Genomic DNA, 22,550 nt, shown 5'->3' with positions numbered 1-22,550 from the left:
TTTAGTTTGTCTTTTTGCCATCACAGGATCCACCATCACCTGCCCCACTGACAGTCCGTAACATCAGACAAGTGTGTTCTACAGATTGTGGAACTATCTCCACCCATGCCACCCACTTATGACCGGCTGACTATCTATCCTTGCTACGTCAGGGTGTTTTGGCCAAAGGAACCATCAAGAGGGTGGTTTCATTAGAAATAGGTTGTGGTTGCTACTCCTGCTGCTTTCTAGTGCCCAAAAAGGATGGAGATCTCTGCCCTATTTTAGACCTGCCCCTTCTCAACACTTGCTTGAAGAAGGAAAAATGTAAAATGCTTACATTTCCTCCGGTTCTGTCTGTCATGGACCCCGCAGACTGGATGGTGGCATTGGACTTTCAGGATGCCTATTTCCGCATCCTCGTCCAGCCAGCCCACAGAGGTTTCCTGCGGTTCAAGGTGGGCATTTTCAGTGCATTGTGCTCTCCTTTTAGCCTTACCTGTGCCCCTCGGGTGTCCACCAAGTGATGGCGGTGGTTGTAATACATCTGCGTAGGTCAGGGGTTCCAGTCTTGCCTATGATTGGCTGTTGAAGGCAGGATCGCCCCAGGCAGTCATCTCCCACCTCCAGGCTATGCATTTGTTGGAGTTATCTATCAATATGCCGAAGTAACACCTGACTCCCTCTCAGGTACACCCCTTCTTCGGAGCAGGTCTGGACACAGTGCAGTTTCGGGCCTATCCTCCTGAGGAGCGAGTCCAGGATTTTCAGGGTATGATACTGATGTTTTAACCTCTATCCTGGATCTTGGTGAGACTGATTTTGGGGCTTTTGGTCCTCATGGACTCCTGCATCCTGCTAGTTACACATGCCCATTGGCATGTGCATGCTCTGCGGTGGGACCTGAAGTTTTGGAGGGCACAGCATCAGGGAAATCTCCCTGACAAGATCCAGCTCTCGGAGAGAACTGCAAAAGACATGAAATGGTGGCTGACGAGCCGCGATTGGCTCAGTGGCGGACCCCTCTCTCTTGTCCAATTAGAGTTGACTATGATGACCGATGCATCACTCTTGGGATGGGGCGGCCATCTGTGAGAGGTGGGGATCAGAGGACTCTGCTATCTGGTGGACTCTAGGCAACACATCAGCCTGTTGGAGCTTCAGACAATCCAATTGGCATTGAAAAGCCTTTCTTCTCTCGATCAGGGGAAAGCTGGTGCAGGTGTTAACGCGCAACACCACTGGGGTCGTGGATCATTTGTCAGAAGCCCTGCACCTCCAGACATTGGCTGGGACGTCAGAGCATTTCCCTAGTGGTCCAACACCTGGCAGGCTCTCTGAACGCCAGGGCGGACAAACTCAGCTGTCGATGCATAGAGCACTATGAATAGCGTCTCCATCCGGGTGGTGCAAGGTCTCTTTCAAGAGTGGGAGGGGCCTTGGTTTGATCTGTTTGCCACTGCCGAGAATACACAATATCATCAGATCTGAGTTTCCAAAGCGACTGTTGCTCGCATACACTTTTTGTTTCGAGTGGTTGTCCGGCCTCCTGTACACCTTTCTGCCAATACCACTCCTGTCCAGAGTTCTCAGGAAGATCAAGAACGACAGGCCCAAAGTCATTCTTGTGGCTCCAGATTGGGCACATAGATTCTGGCATTATGAGCATGTGCATCGGTCCTCCGATCAGGCTGCCTCTTCGGGAGGATCGTCTGTCACAGTTACAGAGCAGGATACTGCACCCAAACTTGTGCGCATTCCGCCTTCGGTCTTGGAGATTGAACAGTGAAAGTTGACAGTCTTCGGCCTCCTTCCCAAAGTTTATGATGTTTTTCTGGCAGCTAGACGCCCCTCCACCAAAACTGTATACGCATGCCATTGGGACACATTTGTGGCATGGTCTGCATCCCAGGATATTGACGCTCTTTCTGCACCCTTACTTCAAGTTCTATTTTTTGTTCTCTCTCTGGTCCAGCAGGGCTCTGCTCTTGGCACTTTCAAAGGTTAGATGACCGCCATTTGGGCATTCCTGCAGTTGCCGGACAAACCTTATTTGTTTAAGTCATTGGTTGTAACTATGGTCCCCAAAGGTCTTCTGCATATGACCCCCCTCAAGCCATTAATCATGCCCCTATTTCTGCTAGAAAGAGTCTCTACCAGAAAAGGCATTACCAAAAGTAAATAACTTGTTCATTACTGCAATGTCGACATACAAGTAAATTCTTGGATGCTTTTTAGGTCTCGCGAGCCAAAGGCTCGAAGAGACATTTTATATGTGGGATTTTCAAAGTGCTACCCACAGACTTTTGGCTGGCCTAAACCTTGAGTGCACGAGATCACATGCACGTGCACAGCTGCTCCTCTGCTCATTGTATTCCCCCCTCCCTTCTCACCCAGCCCTTTGATGCTCTGCTCGATTACTTTCACTTTCGCCGCTTTGACCCTTGCATTCCCCCCTCCCTTCTCACCCAGCCCTTTGATGCTCTGCGCGCATCTCCCTCCTCCCTGGGCGTGAAGGGAGACAGAGCCATCCTGCTTGATTAATGGCTTTGCATTCCCATGTGTTCCCGTAGTAAACATGCCCGAGGCGCCAGCCGAGCACAGGGCTCACGGAGACATTCTCTTTCTTTATTCATCGTTTTATTGTTTCTAACGCAGGAATAAATTTGTTCTATCTGTAATAGGTCGTCATTAGTAAACCTGTTAACCGAGATGTCCATAAAACAGTTTTATTAAACAGAAAAACCCACTCATTAACCCCTTGTCCTGCTGGCAAAGCACATCAAAGCTGAAAGATACGCAATTTCTTAACCATCTGTGCTTCGTCCCTGATGTTTTTGATTAAACACATTTGCATATGCTGTGTTCTTTTTTTTTTTTACCCGCGTTGCTCACCTCCGTTCTTTCTTTATATCAGGGCTTCCTCTTTTTATCCTTCCCTCTCCCCTTCTCTCCTTCCCTCGCTTTAATCTTGGGTCAGCCATTTCCTCTCTTCCTTTTCCCTTCCATTTCGTCGCAGGAAACTTTGCGCCTGCCTGCCCATCAGAATATATTTATCAAAGTGCCCGTGAGTCACAAAGCACATTTCTGGTGCTTCAGGCAAATCCGTCACCTTCCAATCAGGCCTGTTTAAAGGATACAGCTCTTGTTGAGTGAAGGTGCTTTCTAATGCACACATTTGGAAAATTACTTTACATATATAAACGCTCTTTTCAGAGCTAGAGTGTACCTGCGCGTGACTCAATTTATGCATGTATACATTTCACCAGAACCCAGAGATGCATTCTTGGAAACAATACAGGTTGTCCATTATGCATAGAACTTTTCCCGAAAATAAATTATATATTAGAAGCAGTGTCATAGAACGCCCCAGTATACATTGTTTATGTGCGCGTGATTTAATCAACAATTGTATGTATCTCCTTTCAGATTCATTCACCATCGAGTTAATTCAGAACTGGTGCTTAGTAAACGTTTCCCGGGTGGACGAAATGTGGCTCAGTGGACGTGACCCCCGAGCTCTGCCTAGCCTGGGTGGGGCGGGGGTGGTGGGGGGAGAGGGTGGAACGGAGGCCGAGGGTCCATACACTGTTCACAATTCCCCTCGTGCTGACTCCTAGCCTGGTCTCTCCCACACCGTGAGGTTATTTATTTCTTGCAAGTATGGGTCGTCATTTGTAAGGGGCCCCTGCAGGTAGAACAGGCGCCTCGCGGTGGGCGAGCGCTCACTCCTTCCTTTTGGAATGCCCTTTAAGTCACTTGGAAGTTTCTCACCGACGAGCCCCAGTTCTACCTTTTTCCGGGATCCTCCCTGACCCCACCCTAGATTTTACAAGCCCACCTGAAGCCCAACTATTCTTCTCAAGGTTACACTGCAGCCTCATTCTGTCTATCTTTTTCGTCGCCCCCACCTCTGCAGAGACAACCCCATCAACTCCCCCCTCCCCGCCTCCACTTTTCAGGTTTAACACCCTATCATATTCCAATACTCACCGAACACCCCGCAGGCCCTCTTCGTTTTCGCCCCTTCCCCTCCACCAGTAGCTCCCATCCACTCTCCCGACCCCTCCGTAACACCCACCTCTGTCTTGCCGCCTCACCTGTCCTCTGGTCACAGAGGTGGCGGCCCCACCATTGCTCTGGGAAATTCCTTAAGGACCCAACCACTTCTAGCCCCTCCATCTGGTATTCTCAGCCTATCACTTCTCAGGGTCCCCCCTCGCAGTCCCCTTCACTCACCGCACCCCAGCCCACCCCTCAACCCCATTATTAATTAGGTCTTCCCCTCCCCCGCCACCTCCAATCGTCAGGCCTGCAAAAAAAAGATCCCTATGACTTATTTGGCTCATCTTTCGTTCCCGGCCCCCAACTCCCCACCAGCCACAGCACCATCCCTTTTTGGGGCTTCTCTCCACAGCCTCAACCTCTCGCTCTCTCTCTTCCCCCCCCCCATCCTTCGCCCCAAATACCCTCATCACCTCGTTGGGTCTTCCCCAGTCCTATGTGACTCACAACCCCCCACCCCTTGCAGCCCCTCCCGGGGGAGTCTCCTTCACCCCCAGCCTCGTCGCCATAAATGGTTTCTTGTAATTAGCGACTCCCATTCGTGCCGCCTGGTAGCCCTGGCAGGCTCCGGTGGCCAAGGTGACTGTGCGAAGCTCCCTCTTAATGGACCTCTCCGGATCAGCGCATTAATGAGGGCTGGGGTCCCCTACTACGGCTTAGAACCATGCGTGCACGTGCCCGTGACTCGTCTCCGAGAAACGACCCCCCGCCTACCTCCACCGCCCCGACTAAGAACCAACTCCAAGGTGTACCAAAAAACCAAGCACTTATTTGATCCGCGCAATAAATAATTCACGGAAAACACGGCCTCTCATTCTGATGAGGCAACAGATTTTCTGCTTTTAACGGTTATTTACAAACTACCAGTAACAAACAAAAACTGAGCGCTCATCACAACGGCGACCGGGCTCGTGTTTTAGAAGAGATTCATGGGCGGTGGATGCGGGCTGGAGAGATCTGAAGATATATATCTTGTGCAGACAAAGCTCTCAGTGTCTAATGCTCCGTTTCTCGGTCGCACATTAACCCGCCAGTCTAGAACTGAAAAACTATTGATCGTTCTATTTCTGTATCTGCCTCGCTCACTGCCGACAGACAACTGCAGACCAGTAGTATAGTAAGTAACAGGAAAGTCGAGGAAAAACCCTTGATGGGAAAAGACCTTACGCGCGCGTGTTTGTATTGTGATTTCATTTTTTCCCCGCCTTTTCCATAATTTCTCCATTCATCGATCAAACCCTATATTTATTTAAAATCCACCCAGCTACTCAGTTATGAGTTATCCATCCGTATTATCCATTAATCTAATTACTGTGTGAACACACATATTTATTAATAATTAATTCAACCGTACAGCACAGGAAGTAAAACAAACAAGCATTGGCATAGCCAATAGGTCTTGCCTTTGGGACCTTATAAGTGTTTAGCCATGCAACAGTTGCATAACTAAACACTTATAAGGTTCCAAAAGCGAGACCTATTGGCTTTGCCAATGCTTGTTTATTAATGCAATAGAATGTCCGCATGTACGACTAGATTCTTAACTTGAATAATATGGGTGCCTGAGCAGTTGTGTGTGCTGAAGACTGAGCATGTCATCTTTTGTAAGGATGAAGCGCTGCTAAAGTATGTTATTCTATCAGCGTTTATTGAACATCTCTTACCATTAATTTGCACAAAAGCACTTTCTTAATCTAAGTATTTTTGTGGCGTCCATGGATCGGTTGTGTATAGTTATTTGGTTATGTTTTGTTATGTATAGCTAATAGAGATTTGTTAAATGTAAAGTTTATTAATGGCTAGGGGATTGATCCTGCTACAAATCTTTGTAGTGGTGCATATGGATGGGTGTTTTGTTGAGCAGAGTGGTAGATTGTTAATAACCAACCCCCTCGAGCGCATCACTAGCCAAGGTTCTTCAATGTTGGGCGCATAATCGTTGTCTTTTTCATTTTTTTATTAACTTCATCTGAATGGTGTTAGGTTGTATATTGGTCTGGTGCAGGTTAAACCTGTTGAATTGCCAGTTGTTTGCCAGGTACACATGGCTTTGGTGTTGTGTGCATGAGTTTCAGGAGCTCCTTCTACAGGTTTCGTTTGAGAAAGATTATTTACAAGTGAAATTGGAAAGGCGATGCATAGTAAGTATTTTTGGGTGTATGGTGCTGTTACGTTTCTGTTGGTAGACGATCGTAGCTTTTTGGAAATGTTTTGGGTGTCTGCGATGATGTCTCTCTATTTTGTACTGTTTGGGTGGTATTGTTGTGTCCCTTGCATGTGGAGGATGTTTGCAACCTTGTGATGGCAGACTATATGGCATATTTTAGCCGTCTGGTGGCTGGGCAGGAATATAGGAACAGGTAAGGCAGGGGTAGGCTGATCATTAGAGAGAGACAGATCAAAATATTATGGGTGTGAATGTTTGTGTTTGTGTATTTTGGGATGGAAGCTAGGCCGGTAAGGGGAATCAAAATTAAAGCTATTCTGTTAGAGTGATAGTAGGCCCTGTATAATCCGAGGAGAATAAATGTCTAATGCTTCTTCCCCACCTGGCAGTGTCTGCAGTCAGACCATGGTCAGTTGCCTTGTCCTTACTGATAATTTGAGGGGCACACAAGCTGAAGAGGGAGATGGGCAGAGGCACCAAAAGATTGGATCGGTACACTGCCTTTCATTTCCATAAGTACTCTGACTTCTTGGGGGCATTCTTTTTTAAAATTTTTATAAACTTCATTGGTATAAAGGGAAATCACATAGACAGTCCATAACAAAAGGAGTCCATCTCCAGTATTCTGACATCCCACAGCCCCGTCAACACCCATATAGGCAGCACAAATATTAATCTGTGGGGATTACAGATAGATCCAATAAAGGAAAAGGCAATACAAATTCCCCATATATAAGATCTAAAGCAGTCATTAGTTACCCAGGAGATCATAAAACTTGACCTCACCGAAAATAAAACAATATAAGAGGAAATGCATATCCGACAGTCTATTTAAATTCTGAAGCTAAAACATAATAATTTAGCTCCCTACCCCATCTGCTTTAGTTTTAGGCCTGTGCAACAAATAAAATTGCGAAACATTGTGATAGGTCCTTGGTGACCTTTGGAACTCTCAACCATCACCCACATCCGTTTCCCACCCAAAGTCACCCCTCTTGAATTAGAGACGTTGAACATGCAGTCTCCCCTTCAGACGCGAGCACCTCCAGTAACTCCCGTAACACAGACAACATAGACGACCAGTCTGTCAAATCATCCTCAAATTTGTTGTCCCTATGAACATGACTCATCCGCACCTCCTCCGCAGTCGCCCACTCACAAATATCCCTCAACCATGCTGTTTAAGTGGAGGCCTCCGGACTGAGCCATGCTATGGTAATGCGCCTCTTCGCCAGAACTAGTCCTAGGAGGACAAATTTCCTGCTAATCTTGTTTTCACCGCAGAAGATGGGAGTAATCCCAGAAGTACTTTTGGGATCTTCATCGGGACATCCCAGCCTGAGGCTTCATTAAGACTATCAAGAGGCCAGGGGTAGACTAGTCTACACCATGTGTAGAACGTCCGACGTTGGGTCCCTGTAATATTCACAACCATCCGGGTAGGTGTCCTATATAGCATGCAGATTTGGCGGAGTGAGGTAAGGCTGAGACACGGAATTGTATTGTAGAAGCTTAAAGCGTGCATTAGAGCTGACCATCCATACTCCCTCATAGGCCTTCATCCAGTCTTTAGCTGACAGGGATTCCCCCAACAAGGTATCCCATTTGGTCTGACCGCTGCTCATGGCAGGTCATCGCGTACAGCTTGATAGAGATGGGATATCAACCGGCAGCCCTGGGCCATGTTAACAATCACTATTAGCGTACTAGATTTGTGTGGCTCCTCGGGAAAGGACGGTGACACCTATCGAGCTGTGCTCCAGATTTTCATTCATTGTTGGCACAGAGGGAGATCACATGGTTAATCTCTCCTAAGGATGTACCCCACAGGCCCATCTTACGTTGCCGGGTCTCCACTAATGGGTCTATGGAGATGGCAAACTGGAGTGGTGAGGGAGGGCACCCCTGTCGAGTGCCCCTATTCAGCCTAAAGGGCTCAGAGATCACCTCACCTCCAAGCGCACTCGAGTAGAGCAAGCGAACCCACTGGATAAACCCAAGGCCCAACCATATTTTTCAGAGCACTAGCCATAGGTAAGACCAATATAAGGAGTCAAATGCTTGCTCTATCTAAGTTGTGGTGTTTTAGCTGTCCATGCTTTGGAGTCTGAGACTAGCAGTTTTTGTCATTTTAAGTATTGACTTACAGGTCCTACCCTGCATATTACCTTGTCTATAAAATTAAGTGGCAGTTGAGTGTGAAGTAGAATTTCTTTCATGGTAGTACTTGCTTCCCAACAAAATATTTATGCAATAATGGGCTCTAATGTCTTGCATGCAGGATGATGTTACTTGCATTTAGAGACATACGTGGCCAATCATGTTTGTGTGCTGTTTATACATTCTGAATTGGATTTTGGAAAGCTAAAAATCTGACATATATTTGCTCATATTTCCTCTCTAGCATTGGAGGCGTTGTCCTTGTTAGTTTGTCTGGGTCAAGTGAAAGCAGAGGAAAAGACAAACTAGGTAATTATAATTTGCCATGTTTTAGATAATATATTTTAAGGCTAACATAAACATACTATTTCTCTCATACATATAATATTTCTCCTGTAAGTAAGACATTATTTATTGGTTACACTTATTTTTACATATTTGATTCAGTTCAATACAATTTGTTCCATTCCTGTTTTTTAAGCTTTACTTTCTTTCCCTATTTTTGAGAACCTTGCTGTATAAAAATATCCCTAGGCATGTACACTAGAGGTAGAGGATATTTAATGTCTTTGCGGAATTTGACTTAATTTGAAAGGCTTGCATATTATTCATCCCAGCTAACTACGTTGTTCATGTGTAGACAGATGAGAACCTCTGGATTAAAGTGCATCGCTAGTAATAAAGGCTTTCAAGTCTGTTTCTTAGATTAAAGGCAAGTCTCTTGTGTTTTCTCCTTTGTGTTGCTATGTAAACTATTAGGGTCGCAGTTGGTAAGCCTTTTGCCGATTAACAAGGTATCACATTGAAGCTTGAGGTCCCACCCTCCTTTGATGAGATTTAAATCATGTGGTCTGGAAAGAAATACTCTAACACAGTATTTCTCAAAGATTCTAGAACCACGACCCAATTTTAAGAATGCTAAACCTTGGCGACTCATCTAGCTTTACCAGACATGAGGTGTAACCAAAGCATTGTGTGGTAGCACACTGTCATTTTCCATTGAAATGACCAGTGAATTTTCACAAACATACAGTTATACAGATAAAACTATATTACATGCAAACGATAATGTGTGAAATCGTGTTTCAATGAATATTTATCATGTATGCATCATCAAGTAAAGTATCTTGATATGGTTAGATCCTATTAAAATATTCTTTTCCATCACACTTCAAATTACTAAAAAGAATGTGCTTAATTTTGGCTTTCCTAACTGCTGTATGTGAACAGTTCACATTTCACATGTATTTACATTTTGTTGCACTTTAATAAAAATTACATCCTGTAGCCTTTCCATTCACTCTCCCTGTACCCCAGCAAATTTGGCACATACTCCATATTTTTTTTTTTTTCTCTGACTGCAAAGTGAGAGGATTTTGTAAACCCTAACCCCCATGTTACAAAAATAAGCAGCAATTTGTCAGGGAAACATATATTACAACGCAGGCATTACATCATAGTTCCTTTACAACACAGTCAGTAACATGACTGCTACGTTACCATGAGTTCCATTACAACGCAAGTCATTACAACTACTTGCTTTATGGATTTTAAGTCCAACACCGTCCCTACTGATACACCGACTGGAGTTGGAATAGTAATTTAAACTATTCCAAAGTCCAGCGCTTCCCAAAGCAAGTCATTTTAATGACTTGCGTTGTAGTGTAACTTGTGGTAACGGCACAGTCATGGTATTAAATGCGTTGTTAAGCCACACATAGTTTTAGCATACGTGGTAACTGATGCTATGCGCGTCTCAGCCATCTGGATCAAAAAACAGCGTTGTTGTTATACTGCACACGAGTTCTGGGTGGGGAAACACCTCTATGTGGGCTATACTGGTGCAAAGAAAGGTCGGACGGTGCAGAAGTGGACCATTTCCATATGAGTCATACTCTGCATCAAAATATGCTAATCACTGGTAAGAAGCACCCTCCTGAGTGCTTGGAAGTTCATTCCACCAGAGCTAAAGCTGCGACCCCTATGTTAGCTTGCGTTCTTCCGGTCGTGGACATCTATCAGGCAGCAACGTGGGCTTCCCTGCACATATTTGCCAAGCACTATTGCCTGAACAGTCAGATCCTCAGGAATGGGCATTTTGCCCGTTCGTTCCTGCAGGACTTTCTCGCTTGAATTGAGTTCGTAGACCCTCTTCTGGGGATGGCATTGCTTGGGTTTCTATTCAAAAGGAATCTGCGGTTAGAAGTCCTTGTCAGCTTAACCAGTTACTTACCTTTGGTAACGCCTTATCTGGTAAAGGCTATATCTAGCCGCAGATTCCTTACTGACCCACCTATCCTTCCTGCTCTGTGAATGGATTTCTAGGGACAGGGATGATCCCTTTCAGGGCCCTAGTTTTGATACACTAGTGGTCAGTGTTCTTCATGGCTTCGCACTTTTGGCGTGGAAAGTCGTGAAAAGAAACAGAAGTTAGGGATCCTGGGTAGCACCTATATAGGTATCCCCAGGCCACTTCCAGCGTGGAGGACGACAGATGCGGAGCCGATCAATGCCACCTACCAGCACACTGGGGTACTGCTCACAAAAAATCTTCTGGATCAGGTGTTTGTTTGTTAAGCGCGACTACTCACCTGTAAGGGTCTCAAGGCGCAGGGGGGTGGGAGGGGGGTCGCAGGTTGCAGTCCATCAAAGAGGGGGGTCTGTCGAAGAGCCAGGTTTTTAGGTTTCTTGCGAAGATGGGGAGCGATGTTGTCTGAGGTGGAGCGGAAGGTCGTTCCAGGCTCTGGCCGCACGGAAGTAGGAGCAGCCTCCCGATCTGGTCTTTCTGGTGCGGGGGACCACGGCCTAGGAGAGCTGGGCTGATCGTAGGGTCCTTTGGGGTGCGTGGAATTTGAGTCGGCTGTTCAGGTGTGCTGGTCCGGTGTCGTGGAGGGCCTTGTGAGTGTGGGTTAGCATCTTGAAGGTGACTAGCTTCGATGGGGAGCCATTGGAGTGTGCATAGGTGCTGGGAGATGTGGCAGTGTCTTGGCAGGTTGAGGATCAGTCTTTTGACGGCGTTTTGGATGTTCTGTAGCTTGCGGGTGAGGTTTTTGTTTATTCCGGCATAGAGTGCGTTACCGTTGGTGAGCCTGCTGGTGACCAGGGCGTTAGTGACGGTCTTTCTGTTTTTGAGGGGATCCATATGAAGGTCTTACGTAGGAGGCGGAGGGTGTGGAAGCAGAAGGACGAGATGGAGTTGATCTGACGGTCCATTTTGAGCTCTGAGTCCAGGATGATTCCCTGGTTGCGTGCATGGTCCGTGGGGGTGGGAGGGCTTCCGAGGGCGGGGGGGCACCAGGTGTCGTTCCAGGCATCGGGGTTTGGGCCCATGATGAGTACTTCCGTTTTGTTGGTGTTTAATTGTGGGCAGCTGTTTTTCATCCATTTGGCGACGGCTTCCATGCCTTCTCGAAAGTTGTGTTTGGCGGTGTTGGGTTCGTTGGATAGGGAGAGGATGAGTTGGATGTCGTCTGCGTATGACACAATGTTGAGTCCGTAGGTTCTGACGATGGGTGCGAGTGGAGCCATGTAGACGTTGAAGAGCATAGGGCTGAGGGAGTAACCCTGGGGGACTCCGCAGGTGGTAAGTGTAGGGTCCGAGAGCAAAGGGGAGAGTCTGATCCGCTGCGTTCTGCCGGAGAGGAAGGAGCGGATCCAGTCGAGGGCCTTGTCTTGGATCCCTGCATCGTGGAGTCTGCGTATTAGGGTGCAGTGAGAGACTGTGTTGAATGCCGCCGAGAGGTCGAGGAGGATGAGGGCTGCTGTTTCTTCTTTGTCCAGTAAGGTGCGGATGTCGTCTGTTGCGGCGAGGAGGGCGGTTTCCGTACTGTGGTTTTTTCTGAAGCCCGATTGGGAGGAGTCGAGGATGTTGTGCTCTTTGATGAATGTGGCGAGTTGGCTGTTGATGGCTTTCTCGAAGACTTTAGCTGGGAACGGGAGCAGGGAGATGGGTCTGTAGTTTTTGAGGTCGGTGGGGTCCGCCGAGGGTTTCTTCAGGAGGGGTTTGATCTCAGCGTGTTTCCAGTCGTCGGGGAACGAGGCGGTTGATGGTGTGGCAGAGAATGGGTGCGATGGTGTCGGTGGCTCTGTTGAACATGTGGTGGGGCAGGGGTCCGTGGGGGCCCTGGAGTGGATTGACTTCATCGTCTTCAGTGTGTGTTAGAAATGGGGGTCTCTAGTTGGCAAGGGATTGCACCTTTGTCCAAGTAGGGACCCTTCTTCCTAGTCAGGATTAACCCTGGGCGTGACACTACGCTTCGCCCACGTAGTGTACGTAGCGCTGCCTGCTTCGCAGTTTTCGAAGTAGGCGAAGCAGGCAGCGCTATGCACACGCCAGGGTGAAGCGTAGCTGCCTGACACCCACCACCCACCTCCCGCCCGCCCTCCTTTTAAAACATACCCTAATTGTAAATTAAATAAAAGTAAAGACACTTACCTGAAGCGTGGCGTCTCCGGGGCTCCCTGTTCCTGGTTTCCAACTTCTTCTGACAAATGCGCATGCGCGGACGCCCGCGCATGCGCATTTCTCGCAAGAAGTGCGCATGCGCGGGCGTCTGCGCATGCGCATTTGTCAGAAGAAGTTGGAAACCAGGAAGAGGGAGCCCCGGAGACGCCGCGCTTCAGGTAAGTTTCTTTACTTTTATTTAATTTACAATTAGGGTATGTTTTAAAAAGAGGGCGGGCGGGAGGCGGGTGGCGCGTAGTGGGGCTACGCGGAGCACGTAGTGTGCGTAGATTTGGGCACACTACGCGCTGCTTCACGTAGCCCCACTACGCCCACCCTTAGTCAGGATAAGGGAGTTACACTCCTAAAATAACCCCTGCTCACCCCATTGGTAGCTTGGCACGAGCAGTCAGGCTTATCTTAGAGGCAGTGTGTAAAGCATTTGCACATAACCAACAGTAATACAGTGTAAGCACTACAAAAGGACACCACACCAGTTTAGAAAAATATCCAATATTTGTGTATACTTAAGACAAGACCAATACGATAAAAATCCACAATACAGTACTTATAGATCTTCAGTTATCAAAGTATCCTTGAAAAACAGTTCCTGAATGTCGATAGCCCTGCCTGGGGCTATCACGGCATCGTGAACAAACAAATCCAAACAGTTCTGGCTGACCGCGGCGTTGCGGGCCAGCTATGCTGTGGGGCAGACCTGCAAACAGTACCTTTCAGAAATGCAGGTCGTCGATGACCTCTCGTTTTCCCACGCATTGCAGGTCGATCCCTCTCTGATGGAATCAGGAGCGCTGGCGTCGGCAGGCGTCGGGTGCTGCGGTGCGAAATGCGGCGTGCGGTGCCCTCAGGTCACGGTGCGAGCAACGGCTTGGTGGTGGCGTCAGATGGCGTCGTCGGTAAGACCAGGGTCACGGTGTGAGATGAAGGCGGTGCTCGTTGCGGTGCTGGCACTTCACGGTGCAGCAGCGGCGTCGTCGTTGCTGAAGAGCTGTCGTCGGCTGACGATCCGGAGTTGATGGCACCAGCGTCGGTAGGCCAAAGCTGTGGCGCGGGATGAGGGCGGTGCGTTGTGTAACTTTACGAGCGGTGCCCTCGAACCACGGTGCAAGCAGCGGCGTTGAGTCCGGCGTGGTGCGTCGTCGTCTGGGATACCAAGGCGTCGTCGTGAAGCGAGGCGGTGCGGAGTGCGGTGCCCATGGGTCGCGGTGCGAGCAGCGGCTCAGTGGCGGCATCAGCAGGCGTTGTGGGTGAGACCAGGGTCGAGGTGTGGCGTTGCAGCAGTGCTCTCTGCGGTGCCAAAGCTTCGGCGTGAAGCGAGGCGGTGGGGCATGCGGTGCCCACAGGTCGCGGCGCAAGCAGCGGCTCGGTGGCGGCGGCGGCAGGCGGCGGCTGTGAGACCAAGGTTGCGTTGTGGCGGTGCCCTCTGCGGTGCCTTCAGGACACGGAGTCAGCAGCGGCGTCGTAGACAGCATCGAGCTTGAAGTCTTTGCTGTTCCTGAGACTTCTTGAACAGGGGACAAGCTCTACTTCAAGCAGTTGGAGAAACTCACAAAAAGTAGATTGCAGAAAGTTCAGTCCAGTCCTTTTACTGCCCAAGACAGAAGCAGCCACTGCAGGCCAACACAGCAAAGTGGTAGTTCCTCCTCACAGCTTCTCCAGCTCTTCTTCTTGGCAGTCTTCTTGATCCAAAAGAGTTCTCTGAAGTCTTTTCTATCCCTTAGACTTCCAACAGGAGGCAAGCTCTACTTTAAGCCCTTGGAGAAAACTCTAACAGCAGGATGATGAAAGCACAGTCCAGTCCTTTCCCTACTCAAGACAGAAGCAACCACTGCAGGCCAACCCCTCAACACGCAGCATAGGGGCAGTACTCCTCCTCCGGCTTTCCCTATTCTTCATCCTGGCAGGTTCCTTAGTTCAGAAGTAATCTAAAGTTCTGTGCCCCAAAATTTATACCACCACATCCTTTGTCCTCTGCAGGCAGAGGGTCCTGTACCTAGTTCAAACCAGTTCTGGGTCCATTCTTCCAGTGTGCACCTTCTTCCTTTGTCAGTGTAGGCTATGGTCATCTGACGCACCACAGGAGGTGGAGCCAGCATTGTGGAAGGCAGGCACAGCCCTATTCAGACCCAGGTGCTACTCCTGCCACCCATCTATGTGCAGATAGGTCTATTCAGCCCTCTGCTGACTCACCCTGTCTCCTGGAGTCTCCCCCAGCCCCTGTCACTCACAGGGGCTTAATCAGTAGGGGAAAAGTAATTTTTTTGAGTCCCTAAGGAGATACGAGATCTCGCTTCGGTCTCGCAAGGTAACACTGGTCTAGGCTGAAGAGCCAGACCTGGCAAAACCTGAGCCGCAGGAAGATGGCTTCGAATTTGAGGAGGAATACAACAAAAGCTCCTCCCAGGAGGGTATTGTTAAAGGCCAACACCTCAGAGGGCTGGCTGGACCTCGAAGCCGAATTGCCAGAGGAAAGTGTGGACACATAACCTTTGAGAACCTTGTCACTGGACGACATATCGGTGTACAACACAGTGGTGAAACGGGTGGCGGACGCCTATAGTGTCAAACTTGAGGAAGAACAAGGAGATTCTTGCTTCCTTCTCGAGACCCTACTGCCATCACAATGAAGGAGCTAGTTCATCCCATTGCTCACAAATGTGATGGACTAGGGAAGGGAAGCCTACAATGAAACTAGCCATATCGAAGGCTGTCAGTCCATATGTGGAGAAAAAGTGCAGGCACTCTACACAGGATCCCGCTTTAATCAGGGGATCAGTGACTGGTCGGCACGTAAGCCTTACAGATCACCAACATAAGTGGGCCTCAATAGAGCAAATAGGTGGACATGGTGGGCAGGAAAATGGAAAGAGCAGCGGTGGTCCAACTCCCTCCTGAACAGTTATGTCAACCAGCAGTGGGAAGAGATGGAGAATCTCCTACAAACCACACAGGCAATATCTGAAGAGAGTGAAGACACCTATCAAAGAGGGGAAGATGATCAGCACTACCTGCTTGAATTCAGCTCTGGATGCAGTGGGCACCACCAGCAGGCAACTCTGCATAGGCAGTATGCTCAGAAGGCATGCCTGGCTAGGGTTATCAGGATTCAAGCAGGAAGTTCAGGCAGCAGTGGTAAATGTCCTTCACGGAGGAGTCCCTCATTGTATCGGTGGTAGATAAGTCACTTCAACCAATGAATAAGGACAATGAGACAGCCAAGTTCATGGGTACACAGCAATTCAGAGGGAAATTCAGGGGAGCAACCACCCACGAAGGAGAATAAGTGAACAAGGAGGTTCACAGTCACCAGCTTCCCATACGTTCTTCTCCACGCAGCAGCCTGCCCACAGTACACCAACACAGTGGTAATATAGCAAACAGAGGCAGCCCTTTTGAGAAGGGCTCGTGGAAGAGGTGCAGCACTGAGAGGCGCTGGCCACATCAGCAAGTGACTCCTTAGAGCACCCTCTACCCTGCACTCAACACCAATAGGGGCAGATTCTGAGGCTCCTCAGGGAATGTCATGACATTAGATCCGATAAATGGATACATAGCATAATGCGACAAAGATATTGAATAGAACTCTGAAAACACTGCCCAACATCCAACCATGGGCGAGACCCCAATGCAGGAAGGACACTATTACACTTAAAAAGGAAGCTGCAGACCTACTCCGGAAAAGAGCTATAGAAAAGGTACAAGGCGCGTACTCAGCCTACTTCTTGGTGCCAAAAGCAGGCAAGGTCCATCATAGATCTCAGAGGCCTGAACAGAAACATCAAAACCCATAGGTTTTTCAGGACACCACAGCTCGAGGTCATCCTACTCATCAGAAAGGGGGACTACATGGCAACAGTAGATCTCAAAGAACTTGTATATGCGCATACCAATGAACATAAAACAAAAGAATTTCCTGAGATTCGTCATGGACAAGGTTCACTGTCAATTAACAGTGCTACCCTTTGGTAGACACAGATTTAGAAAATGGTGTGGAAAACACAACACACAGACTGGAACAGAGGACGCTAAAGTTGTAAAATAGCATACACACCTACTGGACAAAGGGCTTTCCTACACAACACAATGTACAACTAGCAGTTATTGTAGCATATGCAAGAGGTGACATAGAAAGGTGTTTCTTTCAAACGCTGGTGGTCAAAGGGATTCTGGTGGGAGCAAAAAAACTGGCACCACCCAGGACAACATCCACACCCACATGACACTTACACCTGTTTTTCAAACAACTGATGAAGCCACCATTTGAACCCAGTACCAGTACAAAATAATGATGAGGGATAATCCTAAATTCCTACCAAAGGTGGTATCATGTTTACATGTAAACCAAGCAGTACACCTCCTGGGGTTCTTCCAGTACCTTAAGTCGCAAGCAGAATGTACCCTACACACGCTGTGATGTACTACGTGCAGGATACAAAATCGATAAGGAAGACCAACCAGTTTTTTGTCTCTTCACCCCGGTGACTGAGGGGTTGACCGTGACTAATGCAACCATAGCAAGGTGGATAGTTGAGACAATACACAGGTGTCACACAGCAGCATGGGTGATTGTATGGGAAAGGCCACGGGTGCACTCCACCAGGAAAAAAGGTGTAACACAGACCTTCATAGTTAATGTCTCAATCAACCACATCTTCATGGCTGCCACACGGTCCTCACTACACACCTTTACTAAGTATTCATGTGTCGAAATCCAAGCAACCAAGAATGCACAGGTGGGACAGAGAGTACTTCTCATATATCTGTACGCAACTGCAAACTCATTCTCTACTAAACCTCCTGCAGGGCAAGAGAATACCGCTGCACAATTAGTGCACAGCATATGAATCCAGAAAGATCTGTGCTGCAAAACAAAATGTTCACGTACATGTAAGAATAGTTTTTGCAGCTTGGCAACTTTCTGGATTCCCATGCGACCCTCCCACCTCCACCAGAAAACGAGTGTGGAGATTTGCAACAAAGAGGAAAGACGATCAAGCAAACACAATGAAAGCTATAAACATGGGGATACCAGAGAAAAGAATCTTATGATCGCAACCACACAATACAGCTTCAGGAATGTACATCTGATGTCATCGGGGAGGGATACAGTACCAAATGGTTGATGACTACTCATACTCAAGAAAAAAAAAAGCAAATTAATTAAAAACAATTTTGGACTGATCCACTAGATGGTGGAATAATGCATAGCATGTGAATCCAGAATGTTTTCAAGCTTCAAAACTAGTCCTACAGGTAAGTAACCTGCTATAATTTACGCTTATATCTAAATTACAGGGTTCATTAGTACAAAGCTAGATATAATTGATTCCCGGTTCTTGAGGCCCCTGTTGTAAATTCAGAATTTAGTTCTTCAACACTGCAGCCTTGATATGCTTAGACTTTTGCACACAGCAGTGGTATGGTAGCTGATCAAGTAGTTTGCTTCACATAATTCATAGTAAACAATTGATTTCAAATTCTTGGCAGCTGTAATCCTGAAGGAAATTAAGAAGAGGGTCTTCTCTCAAACTTGTGATAGGTGTTCCCTTGTTTATCCTCTTATCTAAAAATCATTTGAACCATTTTTGGAATAACAGCAAAATAATAAAATGAGCATTTATATGAAGTTTAACTAAGAACTGTTGCTGCCTTCAAACTGGATAATTGTGGTTCTTCTCCTTAAATAGCATGTTGTCTGCAAAACATATTACACTAAGGTTTTAGTTATGACCATTTGGCAAATCTTTTTTAGGTTCTAGTTTATGCGCCTTTGTAGTCAACCAGTGTACAGCCCCTTTGGATACCATGGTGGACACTCCTATTGCTATTAAAAACGATTTGAAAACAGAATCTTTATCGCGAGAAATGATAAAAGTGAAAGCACAGTCTGAATCTATACCTGTTGGATACCCCAATAAAGTTGTGACCACCTCTTCCTTGGATGCTCTATAAGGTATTGCCTCATTCCTACGGTTCTAGCCTGTGTTTACAACCTCTTGATTGTCATTGTCAAGTGTATCTGTTTGCACTTTGCTCAGCATTACCTTCGAGAGTTCTTAAACAACCTTGGATTATTACCGTAATGATGAAACAATAATTGGGTTCTGGAGATCCGGCCATCTATGTTCTCAAAGCAAATGCTCCATTTCTATCAAAGATAGAAAACATTTGATCTCTAACTCGTTTAAAAAAAATAAAAATGTTTTATTATTGACAGTAGGTAACATAGGATTATTGTACATGCTCTTTTCAAAACGCAGGTAGCCATATAGTTGCCCCAGCATATATGAAGTGCTAGTTGACTTGAAACATCTCTTGGCCAACATAGAGCCCCACCAGCCTCATTACACAAAGAGACAACTTTGAACGACTTTCAACTCTTTGGCTCTCCTCCACCACCAAATTCAATTTCACCTACATCCTCTCATAGAGATGGAGCTGCAGAAATTGGAATACCTAGAGAAGATCAAGGCTTCCACCCCCTGTGTCTCTACAGTGATTGTCGCTGGCAAACCCAGGCTGCCGGTAAGCATTAGAATATGCATTGACATTTGTTTACCTACCAGGGCCATAAAGAGAGAACGGCACTTCATGCCAACAATCAGTGATCGTATCACTGACCTAAGTGGCACTGACTGGTTCAACAAACTTGGTTTGAATTCTGGCTACCACCGGATGGAACTTAAGGAGTAGTTCAGGTATATTACAACATTTTCAAACCATGTGTGCCCCCAGAAGAGTGCTCAGCCTCAAATTTGGCATATCCTCAGCAGCAGAAGTGTTTCAGAACGTGATCAGGGACCTTCTGGCAAGCATCAAAGGTGTTCTCGATGTCAGTGGTGAGATCTTAATCTTTGCTTCAACAATACTGGAGCACCAGAGAAGACTCAAAGGTACCCCCTGAGAATCACAGAAATGCATCTGATTCTTAACCAATATAAATGCAAATTCCTACTGCAAGAGGTTGAGTTTTATGGATACATGTTTTCAAGTAACAGAATCCAAGTGAACCCAGCCAAAGAAGCTGACATGCGGGAGACAGAGCCTCCACAATGTGATCTGAAGTGTAACGTTTCCTGGGTCCAGCCACATATTCAGTGGCTGTTTCATACCTCATCTGGCAATTTTGTCTGGATCGCTGCAAGAGTTGATCAAGACATAGACGCCCGGGTCTCTGGCAATGCAGAAGGTACATCAAAGACATGCTACTCCAAGACACAAGTATGTCAGGTTTTGACCCCGCTAAGGAGTAGGAGCTCAAAGTAGATACCATCCCTACAGGACTAGGGGCTCTCCTCGTGGAACACACATGAACAGATGAACGCAGGCTGATTGCCTTCATGAGTACAGCGCTGACTAGGACAGAAAAGTGCTATGCACATATTGAAAAGGAAACCCTTGCCATCAAATGAGGTTGCACACACTTTCATTTAGACTTATACAAACACTATTTAAAAGAAACAAACAACGACAAACTCCTCATACTTATGCTTGCAGGCACAGCCCCCCTCCCCCACACAGAGGATTGAGACTGTGTTATACCCTACTAAGTAGTTTTTACATGTACTCCAGCCCTGCTGCCTCTAGCTGCTCAGCCAGAGTGAGAGATGGTCATGGAATGTTGGTGTGCCTGTGATGCGTGGAATGCCTGGGTGTCTGAGTGGATGAGTGTTGGCAGTTAGAGATGGGCTGAGCAGCTAGGCAGGCTGCTCCTGGTGGGGCTGGTACCACACTAGGCTGGCTGGAGTCAAGACTGATGTAACTTGGACTGAAACTGAATAAAGAAGACTTAAATATACATCCTGGCTCCTGGTGTCTACCTTCATAGAACACAACATATTTGGGCGACAAGCTGACTTGGACCTTAGAGACTCTTGGTACAGCACAGAAACAAAGGAACTACAATGAAACTTCAAGTGAAACCAAGAGATCCCACAAGTAACTACATCTACAAAGAAAGTATTTCCAGGCAAGCCAGCGCCAGCCCCACCAGTGTCCTTCCAACGGACAGCCCCAACGAACAGTGTCACCACCAAATGACACTACAGCCTGGGAATACTACAGCCACCTAAAGGATTACAGTGAGTTGGAGGAGTAGTTAAACTACAACCCCATTTGGTGTTCCAGCCACAAAAGGATTACAGTGAGTTGGAGGAGTAGTTCAACTACAACCGCATTTGGTGTTCCAGCCACAAAAGGAAGAAAAAGACAATTTGGGAATTTAGTCATAAAGATGTAAGAACTTACAGTGTGCAGTGGCTGCACAGATGGAGAATATTTTTATGGGTGCTTAATTGACAGTTGCAGCGATTTAAAGTGCCTCCAAAACCACAGTGACCCACATCGTCCCACTAGGACTGCAGTGACATCAAGGAAACGGCATAAATGGTGGTACTTTGTACATGCTGTCTCTAAGATAAATTGTCACCACATTCTGCGTCTAGTTGTGCGCAGATGGAAAAAAAAAATGTTCAGCACACTGTTGCCACATTTGTGTCTTCCTGCTACATCGTGTGCGGAGAGGAGGTGCACAAATATTGCGCTTGCCCTGGATTGTGATGGTTTGGAGAAATGGGGGTCAGCCTCTTTGTAAGGACACTTAAGGGAAGGTGTCATGGTTCCTATCTGCACTGGAGCAGGCACAAAGACCGGCCCGTGTGACTCCCAAGCACAGAGTTAGCAGTGGACTTTTATTCTGTTTTCATGCTATTCTAGGCAGTTGTTGAATCAACGTTTCCCTGCCATCATCTTTATTTGTGCGAGTATGGGGGTAAGCCATTTTCTTGGTTTGTACGGTTCGTGGCTGCCCCTTTGGTATTTTGTCAGTTTAACTGCAGCCTTCATTTTCAAATGTACACGCACCTGCTTACCTTTGTCCAGCTACTGGTCGCGTGTAGTCCTGCGGCGCAGTTCTCGTTTACGCAACTTGTGTGTAAGTGTGCATTAACCTTTGCACCCTACTATGCAAGGTACGAATTTATTTTCACGCACAATTCGGGTGAGGAGTCGCTCACCGGTGTGTTGTATAGGGGCATTTTTTTATTTTTTTTTAGGGGCATGTTGAGGTGTTTTGCCTATAGTGTGGTATTCAAAAGAAATATACTTCACAATAATTGGAGTTTAAGTTAATATGAGATTATCTTCTACAGCACATCTTTTGTCGTGATGCCACAGATTTTCGCTTTATTATGGATGGGGCGTCCATTAGTTCTTGTGGGTGGTCATCATATTGTTCCCATACATGTGGGATGATTCTTGGCTAGTTTCCCCATTACGTTTCAGTGGGATATGTAACCTCTACAAGGGGGTTGGGCATGGGTTGATTCCCATATTGGATCTAGGTCAACCCTTACACTGGGTTGGGATATGGACTTAGTCTCCATTTATAGTTGCGCGCAATACCAAGATACATCCCTACACGGGCGTTTCTATGGGTGACGACCCATATACATGTTTGTTCCCTTACTTTTGGGATTGAGGTTGCAGGGTATTCTACCCTTTGCGTTAATCTACGTTATGCTTTTTGTCATTTGTGTTGTGGGGTCTTTTACCCTTTGCGTTATAGTACATAATATTACAGTTTATGATACAAAATGTTACAAATGGTATTTCTTTTAATGCTACTATTTGTTTATTCCTCAACATGTTTTATAATTTCTTATGAGGGAGGATGGGGGATATTGTTGCTCAAATGTTTGTATGCTGTATCTTTAC

The 22,550-nt window shown here is 46.9% G+C and overlaps 1 protein-coding gene across 3 annotated transcripts in view; it reads left to right on the top strand.

Annotated features, from left to right (window-relative positions):
* Positions 1–22,550, top strand: part of SLC35F5 (solute carrier family 35 member F5) — a 405,130-nt gene that overhangs the window by 221,251 nt on the left and 161,329 nt on the right. For all 3 annotated transcript variants that reach the window (XM_085647333.1, XM_085647335.1, XM_085647334.1), the window contains exon 12: positions 8,616–8,680. In XM_085647333.1, the coding sequence (XP_085503459.1) occupies positions 8,616–8,680 (65 nt within the window). The remainder of the gene's footprint in view (positions 1–8,615; positions 8,681–22,550) is intronic.

This window comes from Triturus cristatus, chromosome 3_2, assembly GCF_964204655.1.
Source record: "Triturus cristatus chromosome 3_2, aTriCri1.1, whole genome shotgun sequence".
Taxonomy (NCBI): domain Eukaryota; kingdom Metazoa; phylum Chordata; class Amphibia; order Caudata; family Salamandridae; genus Triturus; species Triturus cristatus.
The sequence above is the reverse complement of the archived record's forward strand: the minus strand, read 5'-3'. Positions and strand labels throughout refer to the sequence as shown.